The sequence below is a fragment of the Microplitis mediator genome, chromosome 5, assembly GCF_029852145.1.
Source record: "Microplitis mediator isolate UGA2020A chromosome 5, iyMicMedi2.1, whole genome shotgun sequence".
In the NCBI taxonomy this organism is placed as follows: Eukaryota; Metazoa; Arthropoda; class Insecta; order Hymenoptera; family Braconidae; genus Microplitis; species Microplitis mediator.
In genome coordinates, this window is record NC_079973.1 from 26,945,825 (window position 1) to 26,966,622 (window position 20,798).

Below are 20,798 nucleotides of genomic sequence, written 5' to 3' on the forward strand. Positions count from 1 at the left end.
TGACGGTGCAAATTCTACCCCCGTGAACCCTGAGGACGAGAGTACGATAGCGAGGACGGTTTTTTTAGCGAATTTAATATTTATACCGAATGACTGATGACTGTAATAAAGAAACGGGGTCGCATTGTTCGACACGTTTGTGTCGTTGATCGATACGACATGCTGCTATGGGAAAAAAAATAAAAAACACTTTTTTTCAGGTACTCCGTCACCCCATGTCCGTCACCGCACTCGGTTCCTATACACTCGACACAAACTCTTGTTTTTTATCCTCCTTTTTCACTTTCTATTGGCCGTACTCGCTCGTTATCCAAGATCTCCCTTTTTAAATATTTTTAACACTCACCATTTAAGTCCTGCCATTACACACAATATAAATTTTGCTACAGTTTAATCTTTTCAATCCACAAATTGTTTAACGAATTGCGTCAACATGAATCAGAAAAGAAAAAAAAAAAACAAAACAAAAGGAAACCTCTTACTCCATTTATCTTTTCTTTAATTTAAATCTCAATTTACTTGTCTCTTTTCATCATTCTTTTCATCTAAAAAAAAAATAAAATCGCTTTGTCAGACCGAAGGCGCCGCGGAAAAAATTTTCACAAGATTAGCGTGAAATTCGAATTGTTTGATGCGTGGTTAATTTAAATAGATGTGTATATTTTATTTATTATAGATCTAGTCTTCGGCTCAAGACAAAGCAAAAAATGATACCTAAATAAAAATTCAAAAATCATTAACAAATCATTAGTTTAAAATATAAAAGGCGTCGGTGATCTTTAAACAAAAAACTGTTAATGATTTTTTTATTTGTTATATATGTATATAGTAGGTGGAGATGTGTAGCCTCAAGCAAATAATTCCATCTCATTCTAAAGTTCTTCTTCTTATGAATAATGTGAGAAGTTTGGCTTATTTTTTCTACTTAAGCCGAACTCCCGCCGCGAGAACAAATCGTCTGAGTTTATTCTTTAAAAATCCATCTCTAAACTAATATTCCCTTTCCTCTATTTCCTTCTCCATTTCCGTAATTATTTCCACCATCCAAACAATGAAAAAAAATACAAAAATACTAAATACAAATGGACATTTGTAAATTTTTACCGTTTAAATTATTTTGAAATATTTATTTGTGGAAATTCTTACAAGACTTCTATCCCATCTAGATCTACACAATATATATGAGATATATAAATACATATATTGGTTAAGAAAACTTGTATAATATTATTTATTGGCAATCGTAAAAATGCGCCTAAACCAATATAATTAAAGGCGCCGATGAGCCAGCAGAACTAACACTCTTAGACAGTATTCCTTGTCTACGTGTACGTATAAAAATATATATGTATATAACAAGTTAAACGCATGCGTGTCATCTGTGAAAACAACGGGTTTAATTGGCGCGTAATATTTATTATAATTTAAAACACGTGTGAGTAAAGCGCCCGTTAAAAGCCAAAGCTTATTCGCAACGAGGAAAAACAATATATAAATATAAATACATAAGTGAATCTTTACTCTTGTTTTACTTTTTAATCCTCTATATAATATAACTAAGAGCTTCGCTCGTGAATCGTTGGTTTAAAGACTTTACGACCTCGTTGTACACGAGATTTATTCTAATTTCTCGGCTTCCTCTTAGATATCTACATATGTTTACTAAAAAATAACCAGAGATAATATAAAACTTACATATGTACCGCTTTATTATATATATAAATAACGTCTGTATAAAATAATAATTAAAATTTTCAATTAACAATTATTTGTTTGTAAGTAATTTAATTTTGAATAATAAATATTTATGTGCACTTTGCACTTAATAAATTAATAATATAAGTAAATATATGTATATCTGTATGTTAATAAATTTTATATTATGGTATATAAATAGTATAGAGAGAATGTTAAAGCATGATGAGAAACACCTCTTGCAGATGAGCAACGCGTCTGCAGTAATTAGAAATATAATATTCGTATTCAGCAATTTAGCATTCCAATTTAAATCAAATATCGCGTAGACGAGATTTAAAAGATTAGAGTGAGAAAATGTGCGAGGCAGTTGTATGTAACAAACGTCAAGAATGGAGATCATCAACGGCAACAGCAACTACAACTCCAACTACAACTACAAAAGGTAAAACTAACGTTGGTGGTGTTTTAGCTGTAGCTGGTTTTACTTTGCTGGGAGTTGCAACGCGAATGCGAGGAGCATTTATACCTGGATGAGAGGCTCTGACAGAGTGAGACCCGCCCACAAAAGTAATCTCGAACTCACCTCTACTCAGCCGATCTGAACAGCCACAGACTCATATCCACACAGGCCCAGACACCAGAGAAAAGAGACTGGAACTGGGACTGACTGAGACGTACACCTGATTCATCAACCAGAAATAAATCGAATAGCAGAGCTAAAAACAAAAGGCGCTAATGCATATAGCCATTGCATTCATGAGTTGGCTCTTAACATATTTTTTTTTTCTGCCCCTCGCATTTCTCTTAATCCCGAGATCATGAGTAACTGCTATACAACATGACCACCAGTTACGCCCAATGAATTATAAATAATAATAACAAATGAATGTTGAGATTTAAAACCAATCATTTAATTTGTTCTATCAATTATTAATCAAGTATGTTTGCTTATTATTTTACATATCTGATCTTGTGGTATTTTTATTGTGATTGGGATTGTGAATGTGAATGTGAATGTGAATGTAAAGGGAATGTGTGCAAGTGTGCTGATGAGAACGTATACATGTATTCAAACTCAGACACTCAGACCAACAAACTTAAGAAGAGAACAGAGGCAGAAGCTTCTCGATCACCCTTAGGCCACTGACTTCTATATCAGCAAGACTTTATTTGAAGCAGCGTTTTCTCATCTCTACGCCTACTACTATTTTAAAACAACCAGCAGTCAGTTACTACCGTGACTTTAACATGATGACAGCTTACTACTTCCTAACCGCATTTGTATAATGAGAGTTGGCTGGTTGATAAATTCAAATAGAGATTAAAAAAATTTTAATTGATGGGTAAAAAAATAATTTGCAAACGTGATACAATTTTTATTCGGAGATATTAAATAATTGCTCGTGGTATTAAAAAATATTCAGACGGTCGAGGTCAGCGTGAACCGGTCCTACCGTTTTCTTCGGCTAGGTCAGTCACTTAAAAATTCTATCCTCATTAAGAAACCTTACGCACTTTCGATTTACGAGCCTGCTAGACTCACACCTTTAGCTGCCCGAGAAGCCCAAATGACAAAACTCTAAACTACTTGGGACAATGGTGCCGAATAATAACTGAGTTGCTGGCAACAATCGTAATAGTTACTCCTTTCTAAAACTCTTTGGTCCATAAGAAAAATAATAATAACAATAATAGAGGAACCAACACACAAGCGAAGAATAAGGGCGAGGAAGAAGAAAGAAACCGAGTGGTACTTGAGCCCAAAGAATGAAACTAACGAACGAAATACCAGTGCCAACAAAACATATCTCTCTTTATCACTCTTTTCATATTTTTTTGGTCCAAGCTTTGGCTTACAGCTTTACCCTCATATTCTCATAACCGGACCACGATCTAAACTCGGGAGCAAGTAAAAGCATCATCAGTATTACAGGGCTGAGCGAGGGTGATCACGTAGATAAAACCATGAGCAAATATGTAATTCAACTCATCGTAAATGCCATATAGCCATTGTTCAATTTTTCTTTGATGTCCAATTGTTAAAACCAAAAAAATCATATTCTACATCAAACATACATGTATATTTCAACTTCGCTACTCCTGTTTACTTTTTATCGTCTCAAATACTAGACGAAGATTAAGTAGACAGAATGCCAGAGGTAAAATCTTTAGCGCAAAGATTAAGATTTCATTTTTTGTAATTCAGCTATCGGCTCCTCTATGAAAAATTGAATTTCAGTATAATCTTGATTTAAATAAAACATCTTCTTCTACCAGAGCAAAATATCAACGGAACGCTGAAGTTTCATTATAAATCTGACATAAATCGCCCATTCGTTGGAGTGTTGCATCATCTCTATACCATCTTAGGATTAATTTAATGTTTAAATAAAAATATATGCATATATCTAGAGAGAAGATCAAGACTTACGCGTGTCTGTAGAATTAATCATCGACGAAAGTAGACACACAAGAAGATATTACATATATTATATATATTTATAGGATAGAGAGCAACTCTGCGGCGGACTACTCAGTTAACGTTAGCATCAGAGCAATTAAGGCGTCTTTTTGCAAGTCTGATTGTTCCTTCGTGTCTGGTGCTTGCTACCCACGTACATAACGTCGTCGTTACGTGTACTTAGCCACCCCATTTCCTCTTGTTACCTTAACTTTATCTCTGTCTAACCGAGAGTAACGTCAAGAAACCTCCTTACTCATTTCTTCACCACGGCAATACATAACCAAATGTGTATCATATCTCCCTCTCTGTCTCTCCCAGCTCTGATAGTCTCTGGATGAGCGCAACACTTATGCGCTAGTAGAGTAAAGCAAAAGCAATATATACTTGGCTGTGTACATAAAGAGTTTGCGTGGAATTAAGCCATGGTTTATGAGCCGTATCACGTGATAATATTAACGATTCGTACGATTAACGTTCTGTAAGAATATTTATCCAAAGGAAGGTACAAGTTATCGCTGAAAAAATTTACCACAATTAAATATCTTGGCATTTTTTATTGCGCGATGATTTAACGTCCAGTTGCTCCCTGATGTTTTTATTTAGCAATGCCTTTTATATATATTTTTTTATATTTATTCACCTCAATAGCTTCTCTAAGCAGCCGTTTAACTGGAATTTATAAATAATAGTACAATAATCGTTTAGTGTCTTGTAAGAATCGATTCCGATTGTCTGTACTCTGTTAGGCCAGCAAAGCGATTGGATTTTAGCTGATGGCTGTATAAAATAATAACAACAGCCCATTGGGATACAACTTTTCATTCATTTCAAAGAGCTATCATCCTCGTCTCGGTTCGCAATCTATATCTGCCATGCACCGGACTAGTCGATTGGTATCGAGCTATAATCGAGAGCGATAAAGACGATTGAGCACGTAGAGGGAATCGAGTACGCGCGAAACCCAAGGATTATATCGCGATCAAGATTATCGTTGTTCCAATCCAACGATTGCCTTCTTTTTGTTCTTTCTGTATTTTAATGCACCATCAGAAAAATATATATATATACATATATATATGTAAAAGTGCTAAAGGAATAAAAAAAACCCTGTCTCTTATTTTTATTTTGGGCTCTTTAACTCATTGATCTTTTTTTAGCATTTAACTAAATGCTACAGACGGATGTATCAATGTCAGAGTATAATAACACCTCGGAAATGTATATGAGAGTATAGTTGTACTCTTTTTACCTCGCCTCAAGTTATGTATGCTTTCTTCCACTCTCTCACTCTTTACCCTTCTCTATTGCTCTCCTGTACTCTGGAGAATAAGAGAGGTCACTCAGTAATTTAAAACAATGATATAATTACATATTGTTTGCGATTATCTCGATTGCTCGAATTATACAAAAGCCGACGAGTACCGCTTGTTATTCTTACGCTGATGCTTTATTTACTACAGAAAATATTCGCAGTCTGCTCTTGCTGTTATATATATATACATATATATCTACACATATTACTCATATACACAATAATCATGCATGGATTTATTCTCACGCATTATATGTTATTGCTTTGATTCTTCCTTAAGGTCGATGCGAATATTTTCAGTCAGCTTTAAATTGCACTACGTCACGCGTACTTAGCAACAAACATTTGCATTTTAATTGTTACTTATTTTAAATAATAATCATGGGTATGCAAGCAGAATAAGAAAAATTACAAAAAAAAAAAATAAATATGAAGCTGAGTAAAAAATTCGGTACAGCCGTTTTTTGTAACGAGTTTAAAAGTCGAGAACAATATAAACTCAGAACACATCAATCTTCTTCACCAATGGCCCAACAAAATCAGAGACCTGCATGGCGCTGCGCTAGTGTAGGAACAGCAGCAGCAGTCGTCGTGAGAATGTTAAAAAAAAAAAAAAGGAGCAATGGCAAGAACAAGTTGAGATATTTTAACCGCAAAAACAGATTGCTTTTATGGGACTCTCTATTTTATAATATCAAAGAACATGTGACGGTTGAGTAAAAGCATAAATGAAAAAAAAAAAAGTGAAAATAATAATAATAAGAAATAAATATATGTATATGAGTATTTATATATAATCTATATTCATAGCTAAGTAAAGTGTGAGGCAGGCACAACGTCAAGGTCGTCATTGAAAGTGCAGAGAAATATCTTGGCGCCGGTTATGGTATGAAAGATAAAAAGAGATAAAGATTGAGAATATATATAAAAGTAGTGGGGCTTTGAAGAAGGAAAGAGTGAAGGATAAGAGGGGAAGGATAAGAGATTATAGCAGTATAGAGGAAGAATAGAAAGAAGAATAAGAAAAGAAGAAGAAGAAGAAGAAGAAGAGGATGGTATATAGTGAAGTGGCATGCGTGCATCACGCGAACGGACCGCACGCGTATAAAGATGGTTTCGGGACGGCTGACTGGTTACTAGCCCCTTCTTGTTCACCGTTCACAGCTAAACTCTCTGTGCAGTGTCTACTCGTCCAACTTGACTCCTCTATATCTAGCTTGTGCTGATCGAGCCTCAACTCTATTGCGGAGGAGTAAAGTTGTAAGTCATGCCAGCAGAGTACTTGCTACCAACCTCTTAACCATTTTCCCCGTACTCCAATCAGAGACGATCCTAGTATGCCTCACTCTACCATCCAACTACGTACAGAGTATGTAATGTTAAGTTTAGATTATTCAGGACTCAAAGACTCGACGTATCGAGTGAGTATATGCTTGGCGGAATAATCATTTACCAGTAGGTATATTTTCCTACTCTGGCTGCTGATGTTCCTGCTGCTACTTTTTGATTGACGCCTCGACGTTACATGTCCAAACTAAAGTACGGCACGCGAACCAAATAAACTCTCCACCCTAACTAACTTATAGACACCCGCACTTGTAGTAATGAGCCGATGGAAAAATACAAACAATGATTGTATGAAATACGACGGGACTTGAGTAACTTATGGAATAATAAACAATCAATGATAATTTATCGATTGATTGATTGAGTGTTTGGTCAATTTTTCAGCATGTGTGCAATGACTAGAAAATATTTTAGTTGTAGCTCTGTTGAAAAGTTTGTAGTTTAATATGTATTGAAACATTTAACAATCAACAAGAGTAGGAGGGTGGAAATGACGTTTGTTACAGTGCGAGTTCGGACGGCTCTGACAGCAACTTAAGAGAGAGCGTTATTGCACTCAGGGAGGTCTCGTGCGTTGTTTAATTACCGTATGTAACGAGTTGAAGTGGCTGATGGCGTGTGCACGAAAGCTTTTCGCATCAGTTTGTTTCTCCTTCTCTCACTCTCACTTAAATGTCATGGAAACTACATCTTGCCTTTGTAATAATACATAAAAGCTCGGCATCGTGATGAGCTACTAATGCCCGAGAAGTATGTCTTACATTACTTGACACCCGCTGACGTTGTCCGCGAATCACTTTATCACACATACTCGACGTTTTTGCACAAACTTTTATTGTAAGACACTTTTCAAGTGTTTTAATCGATTACTCTATTGGTTAATTGTCTACTCAATGACTCTTGTCAAAAGGCGGCTACCTGCCTCATAGGCCATTAAGTGCTCTAACATGTAAGCCATTTTGCCCGCCATTTTGACGTATGCATGACGTTAACGCATAACCTAAATTTGAGACAAGCCAGATACCTAACAATTGTCAGACAATTGACCAGCGGTGATTTTTTGAATTTATTGGCAATTTCCCGCCAACTTGATTTTGCCCAAAAAATTGTTTTATAAAAAATTGACCAAATTGATTTTGCCATCAATTGTCAGTCAATTTCTCGTGATCTGACTAAACACAAAAATGACGGTCATTTCGTATCACTATAGTTAAAACAAATATGACCCGAGTTTATGAATTTAAATTAAGGCTAATATTATTGCGCAGGGTTGAATATTGCGTATAATAAAGGGAATAAATTCAAAATAGCCTCCAAGCATTTAAAGAAAATTGTTGAGGATTTATGAGGAGTAGTATGATGATGATGATGGCAAAGATTGTAATAGCAAGGTGTGAAACATGCCTTTAAATATTAGCTGAGAATCCATGAAATAAAACAGCAACTGGGCCGTCATTTATCATTGTTGCCGGTTGTTACAATTTGAATAATCAGAACGTAATTCAATGCGATAAGATGATTCGAATATTTTTGTACGTTAGTGTGTGGAATAATGTTGCGCCTTTACATATAAATATATACCGATGTGTGAGGAAGAAATTACATACAATAACACCCATTTTGTTGCGGGTGTTTATGTGTGTGTGTATAAAAGTGTTAGAGCCGAGGGATTAACCCAAAAGTCCTCTCGTGTTCTGTTTCCCGTCGATAGGGGTAGTGCTGCGAGGGTGGCAGTGTCCTAGGGAGATGAGGCACCCGACCAGGACCCCGAGTTAACTCTAACATGTCAGCTGTTTTAAATGTGGGTCACTGGTGTCCAAGTCAATCGATTTCCTGTACCTCTTAAAACTTTAAATTCCACTTTTTTTTTATAAATATTTATATGCAGGATGTTTGTATATTTTGACAGCTAATTATTTGATAAGGGGTTATAACAACCGAGAAAATCTGGAAATATAATGAAATCGCGGTTTTTCACGGTTCGTGTAGCAGAGACAAGAGTGTCTTGATGATGGCAAAAGAATCAAGAGAGATAGGGATTAGAACTTGAGGAAAGAATGGTAAGAAGATAGAACGGAAGCTTGGCGCCTATAATACAATGCTTTGGGTTTCCATGACTTGCATCTATATATGTATATATATATATATAGTTAGATTATATCAGATTTAACTTCTAGAAACAGGCATCTAACAGTGGTGATGATTATAAATCCTGTCCATTATTTCGAGTGTCAAGAACTCAGGGAACTAATTTTTCACCCAGACCATTTGTTCTTTTCTTTTCTTTTATTTTTTTCTTTCTTTTATTATTTATTTTATATTTAGAAAAGACAAAAACAATAAAGCTTTGTTCGAAAACAAAATTATTATTTATTTTTACCGATTTCGTGAAAAAACTTGAATTATTTTCTGTTACTTTTATCTTTTTTATCAAACAATTGAAGTGATAGGTTTTATTTCCGGTGTTGATTGCGATTCGAGAAAGTTTTATGACATAGATATATACTTTTCGACGACTAAGATTTGCACCCCAGTGTTGCGATAGCGTTATCGAAGAGTCGCATATTTTCTCATCCCCATGTAATATTTTTTTCCCTCTTGCCAGTGATACTTCTGTACACATACACTACGCAAGACATAAAAAGGAGCCAATAAAAAAGTATAGCTAGATTTTTTCTCTTTACCAACCCCCTCATCTCCACCCTCACAATAAAAATAAAAAATAATAAATATAAAAGTAATATAATACTAGCTAAGAGAAGGAATTAAAATCCGGTAGAACGATGAAAATACTTGTTGTTTGTCTTTGCATTAATTATGTAGAATTAAGAACGCTTGCCACGACGGTCGGATTACTGGCTTTATTATTACTTGTTGGAGATTATTAATTATCAGGAATTATGAAGAGTCTTCTGCAAGTAAGACTGAGAAAAACAGTACACTAAAGAGGGTAAAAACTTAAATATCAGAGAGAAAAAGAAAATAAACTTCCACCCCACTCAGATTTGTGTTTTCAATTAATTTTCTTGAATTAAGAACGCGATCATAAGAAAAGTATTAGAGAGAATGAGAATAAAGTATTCGAGAATACACACAGCCATCACTCTATTATACATCGGCCAGCTCTGTCTTACGTTTCATTGGGCGATTGTACACCGAGAAGGAAAATAATAACCATCACCGATCGATAAAAAAAAAAATATTCATCCGCCTGTCTTTGTTTTCACAGAAGAAGAGTAGATACCTTTAAAACTTTTAGGCGTGGGCATTTATTATTATTTTTCATAGATAAATCATCATCAATTTCATCGATTAGATGAGTCAGTAGCCCGTGATTATCATCGGAGCATCACAATCGTTAACGAGAGACTCAATTATAATTAAACAGGGAAAAAATTAATAAATTAATTATCGTATGCTTTCACTCTAAAACCCACACAGAAAAAATTTATTTCTTAGAGTAAAAAATTTTTACTGGGCCCAAGAAAATTTTTGTTTCCATTTCAAAATGCAAAAAATTTTTTGCGCCAAGAAATCCTTTTTTCTGTGCACAAATATGAAAAGTCCTAATGTATCATTATTATTATCAGATTTATTGTGAAAGAAATAATTTATATAGATACAGATACAGATATTATATTTATGACGTTCAATTGGAGTAAAAAAAATGATAAAGAGGGTGCAGGATGTGTAACTGCGCGCTTATAAATACCATAAAGTGCGCGTATCTGTATCAAGGGGCTAAAACTACTGACAATAGAAGCATATATGGATGTTCATGTACATATATAAATATATGAGCCCCTCATAACCATCATACTTTTGGTGTATCCCCCGCGCAAACCCGTAGGTTATATTATAGGATCTACCAACCACTTGGTTTTAAAAAATCTCGGGGCCAGCTGCCATAACTGATACAATTGCATACTGCCAGTCAGGCAACTATATATATGCGCACATATATATGTATATACAAGCTGTAGATACAAAGCGAAATCACATTTAGGGTTGAGAGCTAGGGCACACCCACCTTGTAATTTTACGGAACAATGATCAAGAAATTCAAAAAAACATATCTTACTATTTAATACCATCTATATTTTTTTTTCAAATAGTAAATCAATAGTAAAAAATAACTGTATTTGGAACAGAGCTAGTACCACTATTATTGAGAAAAAAAGTATCATTAAAGTTATTGCTTTCAGCATTAAATCTCGACATTAGTATTTCTTGTTTCTATTTATTGTAAAAAAGTAACAATGCCAAGTGAGCTGTTACTGTATAGTAACTGAATTCATATATTTTTAGAGCGAACCATTAAATGTTAAATAAAAATTTTCAGAGCGTTTGGCCTGTATAATTATCCATACTTTAAATTATTACATATACTATTATAATAGACAAATTACAATGAATAAAAATAATTATTTTTCACGTTCGCAAATTTTTATTAAGCGTAACACTTTTGATTTATCGATAAATATACATCAAATCCCGGATATACGATTCAGTCATATATTTGCTGCATTTTCTTACAATCGCGGTCACGGGCAATAGCAAAAAACACCGTATTAGCTCTCACATATACACACATTTAACTTTCATCTATTTAATTTATACACATACAATACGTTGGCAAGAATTCATCAAACTAAATAACCGTAAATATTTCTTTATCTCCTCCAATAATCTCAGATATTTTTTATAAAAAATTCGATGACTGTTAATTAAAATATTATCAAGTCTCGAAGTAACCGCGGAAGAAAAATATGGAGTATATAAGAAATGCTCGTGATCATGATCATCACGATCATATATATGAGAAAAAAAATGATAGAATAAAAGCCAGGAAATAAACATTAATAATAAGTTATATATATATTAAATGAGAGAAGTATAAAGCAGTCATATTCTCTGATGCTCCCTATACAGGATTTTATTCAGCGTCTGCAGAGCATTGTTGGGCCCATTACGGCAGCCAATTAATCTATGCACAATTTTATAATTAAACGGCTAATAGCGCATAGAATTACAGCTCAGGGACGCGGACTCCCACGTATTCAGACAAATGGAGATACTTTTACACATGCGCATATAAGCATTAACAAATGTGTATGGAAAAATGTTTCGTGTGCATGCATAAATGTGAGCATGTGAGCGTACAGAGAACAAGTTCGCGTCCCCCTAAATTATAGAAGAATCAGGACGAAGACTATCATAGCGTATTTTTTATTATTACTCGTCTGATTTTTTTCCACATTCAATCCTTTTGTCTTTCACTGTCTGATCAAAGTATGCCAATTATCTTAACGCACGGGCTTTATTGTGCATTTAAGTTTGTTAGGCAAATTAATTAATATAATTGACTTTACTCGTTAACTCGATAGACAAAAGAGGCCGCATTATTATTTTTACCTACACCGACTACACACCCTGACATACGTCTTTAGTGCCATATAATACATCAACCTACTATTTCTATTATATATATATATATATATTATATTCTTAAAATCAAGTAATAAACCAGCGTTCCTACATTATTCTGCTCACAGCGTCATAATTATTTTGTTGATAACTATCGCTCACAAAGATTTCACACTCAACATATATACATATATAGATATCTTTATACTCAATGGATCTTATCTGAGCCGTACATAGCCAGACAATCTCTAATTCGTTCTCTTTTCTCTACTCCGTAAAATGAAATTCGATTCTTTTATAAAAAATAAAATAAATTAAAGAAAAAAAAATGGAGGACATGGAGGAATTAAAAAGATCAAGTTGTAAATCGTTAAGGAAAAAAATTCTCTTAATTATCGCAGCAGTTTGTATGTAACTGGGTACATGTGTTGTCTGTTCCCCTTTGGAATTGAGAGAGAAGCCAAAAGGGTGACTGTTAGTTGTGCAGTGTGGGTGGTACCGGCTGCATATAACTGACAGTCTACAAGTTCGAACACTACTAGTTTCTCTTCATCATTCAATTCAAATTATTTTCACTCCATTTACAGTATGTACTAGTCATTTTCATGTTAGTACTGAAATTATTGGCCATTCGATCACTTAAAAACGATGGTGACAAGTGTACTTGCGAATGGAGTCCCATGATAATTTTGGAACTTCGTCAAATGCCTTTTTTTTCATTTATTTAATTCAGATAAAATGATTTAGAGATGAGATCTAAGTAGTAAAAATGTTATTTGTTATTTAGATCGGACGAACAACGGAGTGATCAGAGAATCAATGAGCACGAGCCGACGGCCCGAGGAACTCTGTTCTGACTGCGACACCGGATTACTCGGATCCCTTATTCTGACATTTATCTCACTCGAATTAAACCTCTCTCGCTTACTCTCCCTTCGTTTTGTCACACTGAATCCGTTTCCGTTGCGAGTGTGATACTCTCTCGACTCTGACTGCACAAGTATTGTCACGAGCCCAGGAAATTTGTGGGAATCACCGAGGAATTTATGGTCACCCAGCATTAACTATCATCAGAAAAATAAATTAAAGACACAACTGTAATTTAAAGCTGAATGTTCACGTCAATGTAACATTTGAAGATAAATATTGTCAGTTTTTGACAGCAGATTTTCATTGTAATTGACAAAATATTCGCGGTTGGTTTTGGGGATCCCCTCGTTCATTCCGTTTACCATTCCGTTTCGTCTGCCATCTGAATCGTGGGTGGGGTAAGCTCGTGATGGGTATAGTACTACTACACTACTACTGCCTCTCGACGTTGTTTGGGGACGATTCATTCGGAGAAACAGCCGTGAAAGGGACACCTGTTGACGCCGAGTAAATTCGAGTCAAAATCCTCAGCCATGATTTAGAGACCAAACCACTAAACGACACATCAACAAACTCTAGTATTTCACCATCAATGGAATTGTGGTCTGTATTATGTATTACACAACAGCCACTAAAATAACTCATTCATTACGCAATTATTCAAACATGAGTACCTACTACATTTATTAATAAGAACATGGACTAATATGATAAATGATAAATTTAAATGATAAATCTTTTGGAGCAACTTGACATTTGAATTTCAGTAGCAATAAGCCAACAACATTAACAACTCTTGATTAAGTCTTAGAGGCGGCGAGAAGTTGCAATTAAAGTATGTATTATTATTTGGCCAGCAGAGAGTAGTAGTAGTACAGGCTGATGGTGAATCAGTTGAGAGAGCCGAAGATGGAGCATTGCCCAGAGGGGACATACCATTATTAATGTACGTGAAGATTCGAGCTTCCGTTTTGTCGGGGCACGAGCGAGCTCAACCGACCAGGAACATAATACATTATAAATGTATGTACATATATATATATATTGAGAACAAGATACGCACACACCATCAGTGGAATATATGGCACAACAAGTGTGGACGTATGAAATGTTAAGAAATGCCCCGAGGGTACTTGGTAGTCTCTTATCATTGGGTTCGATCAACCAGAGTAAACTTTAACTACTTTCAACAGCTCTTTTGCTACGATACGTACCTAGTAAAAGCTAATATATTCAATGGAATGATAGATGCGCGAAGAGATGGATTATAGTAATGGCAATCGGGGTATGGATGTTGATGGAAAAATAAATTATTTAAACACACGACTCACCTGGCGGTGGTGCAGTCCCTGTAGAGCACATCAAAGTCCTTGCAGCTGAGCAACTTGCATCGATTAACACCAGGCTGAATAGCTCCGAGTCCTCGCAGAATCCTGACTTGCTCGACGTTGCACACTAGCGGCACAATATCGAGTCTTTTAAGTTTTGTGTAAACGGTGTGTAGACCACCCACCAAGTGCTTCAAGAACAGCTCAAATGCTTGGGGTAAACACAACATTGTGTCACCAGCAATTATGAATGCCGCGACTTTTTGGCCGCGATAATCGACCAGTTTGCACTCATTCGCCGTAGGGTCACTGGAGCTTATTGGCGGTGGGCTGTTGTATGATCTCGGTGGCAGGACACCGTGATGAGCTGCCATGAATTCAAGTGGCGATCCATGGTGACCACTCAGCATCCCGCCAAGCTGTCCAAGAAGACGTAACTCCGGTGGCGGAAGACCCGGCATCCTTGGTACCATTCCGGGTATTCCACCGGGACCTCCACCAGCAGACAAAGGCGGCGGACTCAAAGGCTGAACTTGGGGAGGTGAACCACGAGTTGGTGAACCCGGGGTTGGCACACCACGATGCTGATGATCGCGTAGATCTCGTGGATGCAATTGATGCGACGGTGGTGGTTGATGCTGTGAACTAAGATGCTGCTGCGACTGTGTGTGCTGGCCCGACGGGCTATGGGGATGCTTTGGACTGCCGGTAACTGGACTGGCACGACTACTGTGCTCAGACGAACTATCCATCGCTCCGTGGTCCATCAGCTATGACAACCGGCTTCCCTTGTACTCGATGATGTACAACAATACACTTTAATAGAGTACGATAGTCGTGGTATATGTATATATATAAATATAAATGGGAACAATAAATATTAGCAGTAGGCCCGAGGCTACACAGGAGCTTCAGAGCTTGAGCTCCCGGGGCCTGACAGAACGCCTCGACGGCCTGCTCAACTTATCTATCACACTACACTTAATAATTATAAAATACTGAGCCAATGTCTCACTGTCACTTGTTTATATTTATATTTATATTTATAATTACAACAATAATAATAATAATAATTTTAAAAAAAGGCGCGATAGCTCTACGGATAATTTGTCTAGATCACTTATTGGCACGACCACGCGGATTACTGTACATGATCATTGGTCAAGTCCTGTCAATCAGGAGACACTTATCAAAGTCCACTTAAAGCTCATGTTAAAAACGTCCACTTTATACTTAATAGTCAATAAATTATATTTAACTTGTTTTGCTACTCCAATATTTTTGAGCTGACGTCAAACAACAATCAACGTGTAACCAAATAGTTGACAATGAAATTACAAAACGCGAATAACACTACAATTAAAAAAATAATAATAATAATTAAAATACACGACGTAAATGTCTCATCGGTACGAGAAGAGCAAACGGAGTAAAAGTAACAACTACGTGTGGCTACGATCCACGGCTGCACGGCGGGTAACGCAGGAACGCGCGTTGCTCCTTCTCAAAGTGGCAAACGTTCTCTCGGTCGAGTTGGGAGTATTTCCCTACCCAGTCACAGATGTAATAAATAAAAACATCAGTGAGAAGCCCCGCTATCGGGGAGGATGGGCGTGATAGTGATGCCCAGGACGTTGTCGGTTGGTCGGGCACATTCCCTGTTAGACTCAACGATTGGCCAAGAGGAGTCGTCACGACACGCCTGCTATTTCTTCCTACGGACGTTGGCAGAACTACCGAATGCCCCCACCAGCAACGGTGGCACCTCCACCACCTTCTTTACAACTACCACCAGAGTAGTATCCCAACAACCGACGGGTTTGCCACCGACGCATACTCACACACGTGGACTAGAGCCAGTAACACAACATTCGCGATCACAGTACGGCGACTCCGAATGAGCGAACCGGTGCCGGCGCAATTCTAAAAGGTGGGGAGGGAGTTTATTCTTTTTCCTTTCTACATCGCACTGCTAAAACTTATTCTTCTCTTTTCTCTTTATACCTCCTTTCTACATCCCCATCAGCTTTTTCTTCCTCTTATACTTCTCTCTGTTGTCCTTGTACTCTTACTCCTAGTCGTAGTCATAGCAGTCATAGTAATAGTCATAGTCGACGTCGTAGAGTTGTCCTCCCATCCTCATCTTCATTCTCCTCAAACTACTACTTCTTTTTTCCATCTTCCTCCTCGCTCACCTCTCTCTCTATATATGTATATATATTTATGCTGTATATATTTCTCTGCTTCGTTGAGCGCCACCGAAGAATGTCGCTGGCGTTTGGAATCGATCGCGACCCGCCTTAGCCTTATTCTATTCCTCGCTCTATACAATAACTCTGATCATGTTCTCTCGCTTCCTTAAACTTCACCAAGCTAGATATACATATACATAACAGCACAAGTATAAGATCCTGATGTCGTACTGTACATACTATTCCCCATCAGCATTACACGCGCGCAGTTATTTCTTACGTGGATTACATGCTCCTACCATCAGCATCAGCCTCATCGCTGTCTGTACTTGTACAAGATCTGGCTCTCATCTTGAATGCACGATAGAAACCTCCATTTCCTCCTTTCCAACATCCTCCAAAGAGCGTTTTCTTATCCCCAAATCCTTATAAAATATAAATTTATATATATGCATGCTAACTCTCGGATAACTTTTGATACTGAGATAAACTTTTAAATGTCCCTGATCGGTGGATAAGAATTTGGGCCGGAAAAAATTACGATCCGACAGAATTAGCAGTAGACGAAGAGTCAGGATGTTTACCTGGTTGCTGACCATCAAGCGAGGCGGCGGTGTATCACAACATACGAGCAGACGAGCCAACAAAATACTACAGCTCGTGTACCCACACGAGGAGGGACGCCGACCGTACGATTATCTTGTCATAGACGAGTTTTAGCAGGGCCGGAGAGTAGGATGATGCCAAGTGCTTCGAGGGGAGCCACCGTTAAACTATCTTTCGGTCGGTCAACCCCTCATCTTTGCCCTCATCGTTCCAGTGACCCAGATATCTGCACGGCTAGTGTGGTGAGAGGGTCTCGTGCGTTGTGTGCTTGTCAAGTTTCACGTTCACACACTCACACACACAAATCCTTATTAAAATATATATATATAACAACGCACGGAACAGCTGATTCCTCGACCTTACACAATTTCCACTGGACCAAAAGGCCCAAAATCAAACGGACGGTCATCAATCTGGAACCCACGGAAATTTTGTTCCATATTTTTTTTTTTAATTTAATTAGACTTCCATAAATACACGTGACGTATTTGACAGATTTTTGTACCTCAACTTCCTCAATTACTGCTTGTTAAAATTACAAAAATGTCTTTTTCAAAATAGTAATATTTTTTTTTTTGGTCATTAAAAATAAGAAAAAAATAAAAAAGGGATCGACAAACGGGTTAAGAGGGCTGGTCAGCGAGAGTAATCAATCAAAAAATTCATGTCACTCATAAAGAGACACAAGACAAGCAACTAAAAATTTAAAAACGCCCCCAATTAGTGTGATACATCAATACAAATTGGCTTTTTAACAAAACTAAAACTAACTCGCACTAAAAAAACCTAAAACCAAAAAAAATATATACCTACCTAAAAATATAATAAGAAAATATGAACAAGATTAACATTTCTTTCACAATATTCAACTCTATATACACCAAATGTAATTCTCTATTCATATCCATCATATATATATATAATACACGAGCAAAGTACACAATAGCTACACAACGTTTCATAAAAAATTTAATATTTTTTATCAAAGTCGCCAAGATCTCCGTGTAATAAAAAGCTCGCATAAATTTATATATTTATTTTTCATTGTTATAATTAAATATTTACTTAGTATCATTATTATAAAAGTCATATCTATGAAAATGTAAAATGAAATAATATATCATACATTAGAGGTAATATACACATTGTATAATGTATGAATGGTGAACATTGGGCGCAACTCGTAAAATATTATATCAAGACCGCAAATCGATAGAGATATCATACACGCGTGTGCAAATGTATGTCTACGTAACACGCAGCCTGAGTGTGTGTACGTACAGCAACACTACCAACAGCATCATCAACCATTTTTCTTCGAATCATTAGCTATTGATACATGTGGATAATACATACATATATATATTTATATTGATATCATATGTATGTAGACTGCAGAGGAGGTAAATACAGAGTGGATGAATTTGGCGGTGGATGGTGTGTATAGGGCATCAGTTTCTCTCAAACTCGGTGTTTATATACCTATTGTACAGTGAGCACATCGGTTTACGAGATACTAATTATCCATGCGCCCTGGTGTGTTATTATAAATAGCCAATCGTTATGGCACACCCACATTCGCTATGTGTTGTGTATGCCTATAATGGCGTGTTATCGGATAAATAAAACAGATAGCCCGAGAGGGTGCAACTCGATTACGCGCAGACACACCACCTCCTTTATCATTATTGTTATTATTATTATTAATATTAGTATACAAATAAACCGAAAACTAGTGACGCAGATACGACATTTTTTAACATAAATCTTTGGCCACTTTACACTCAGCATTCAATTTTGTTAATTTTGTCCGTCAACTTTCATTATTGTCAGACACTTGATTGGTGACAATTGGAACGTAGAAAAAAAGGATTTTTTGGAGCAAGAAATTTTTTGACTTCCATTCATAATGCAAAGAATTTTGTTAAGGCTGGTAAAAATTTATTGCGCCACATAAAAAAAAATTTTTTATATTCTAAATCAAGTTGCAAATTTAACTATTATTGCATTTTTCATTTTTTTTACTCAAAAATTTCTGTATTTGAATAAAGTAGCCAGTAAAATAGATGTTGGTAATGCGGTAAAATGAAAATGAAAATTTTCACCCTCTCTGTATCGAAGTCCACCCCAAACACTTTAAACTATTATTATTATTATTATTGTTATTATTGTTATCTTACGTAGCAATAGCATCAGGAATTTAGTTTCGCGTGATGAAAGGGTGTCGTGCCGGCGGTAGCAGTAGGACCGAGGCTTCTTTAAATACACTTTTCCCATTCCCATAAGTAAAAGTTTGGGGTTGTGAAAATGCGTCTTTAACGAGGACCGCCCGGACTTATCCAAAACCACGCTTATATATTAGTAAAGTTCCTTCGTGTCACATAACGCAAAGCATCAGCCAGGACTAAATACATTAGAAAGCTCATTTTAATATCTTATACAACGTGCAGACAATGAGAGACAATGCTTGGGGAAATATTGCCGGATAAATTTGCCGTCACGACTTGGACGAGGATATTGGCCAAAAAAGCGGCACCGACTTTCACCCAAACTCATGGGAAAGCTTTATATTTAATCAAAGACACCTCATTTTATCGGCCTGTTACAAGTATATACAAGTTATTCTACTCCATTCAACGTTCATACACAGAAAGGAAAAGAGAGAGAGAGAGGAAATAAAAAGATGAAGAAAAATACCCAACAGTTGCCTCCTTTACCCTATTACACAGCCAATACTTTTGCGCCCCGTCGCCGACACATTACGTCGCAAGACAATCACGTTGACACCACGTGATGGATGTTCATTCTCCTTAAAATACAGGCTGGCTGTGTGCCTAGCCGGCTCTCACATGAACTAAAACTCTCTGGCACTTGCCGTAGCCGCTGCTAATGCTGACGCTGCCAGCAACATCTCTTTTTATTCAGCAGTTACCCGCGCCGCAGCCAATAAAGCCTATTGTAAATGCCAACTATTCGAAATATTAGCCGTATTCCCCCATCAGTCTGCACTCTGATGATCATCATGATTATGTCGCTCAGTCATCCGGTTTGACGTCCGCGTAATCCTTTCGTCGTGTGTACTAAAGACGTATTTGCATCGTGAGACAACAACGCACACAAAAAAAATATATATTGTAAAACAATTTTTTAAACAACCTTTCAATCTCATCAATTCATTTAAATTTATTTTAAAATATTTATTTTATTTTATCATGAGGAAGCTTTTTATTATTTTTTTTTTTTTTTATTATTATTTTACCTTTGACGGAATTTTGACGTCTACGTAATGGAATAAGTTAAAGGTTTTAAGTTTAAAGTAAACGAGTTTTTATTCTTTATAAAATTTGTATGCTAGAGTAACGCGAAATTTATTGTTTGTACTGACTTTAATCTCCATTATAATCGCACGTGCGGAGCTACAACGGATATATATACAGCAGCCTCTCCTCAGTTCTCAGAGAGAGGTCTGGGTGATACGCCGGCCAATTTCAAACTCGAATTGTCCGGGGATGATGGATCGGTCTTTTGTAACACGCTGATGATACCTCCACAGA

At 36.5% G+C, this 20,798-nt stretch overlaps 1 protein-coding gene across 6 annotated transcripts in view; it reads right to left on the reverse strand.

Moving 5' to 3' along the window:
- LOC130667723 (dachshund homolog 2) overlaps window positions 1-15,987 on the reverse strand; it is a 150,501-nt gene extending 134,514 nt beyond the window's left edge. For all 6 annotated transcript variants that reach the window (XM_057469535.1, XM_057469536.1, XM_057469534.1 and 3 more), the window contains exon 1: window positions 14,450-15,987. In XM_057469535.1, the coding sequence (XP_057325518.1) occupies window positions 14,450-15,213 (764 nt within the window). In that variant the 5' untranslated portion in view covers window positions 15,214-15,987. The remainder of the gene's footprint in view (window positions 1-14,449) is intronic.
- Window positions 15,988-20,798: the final 4,811 nt, after the last annotated feature.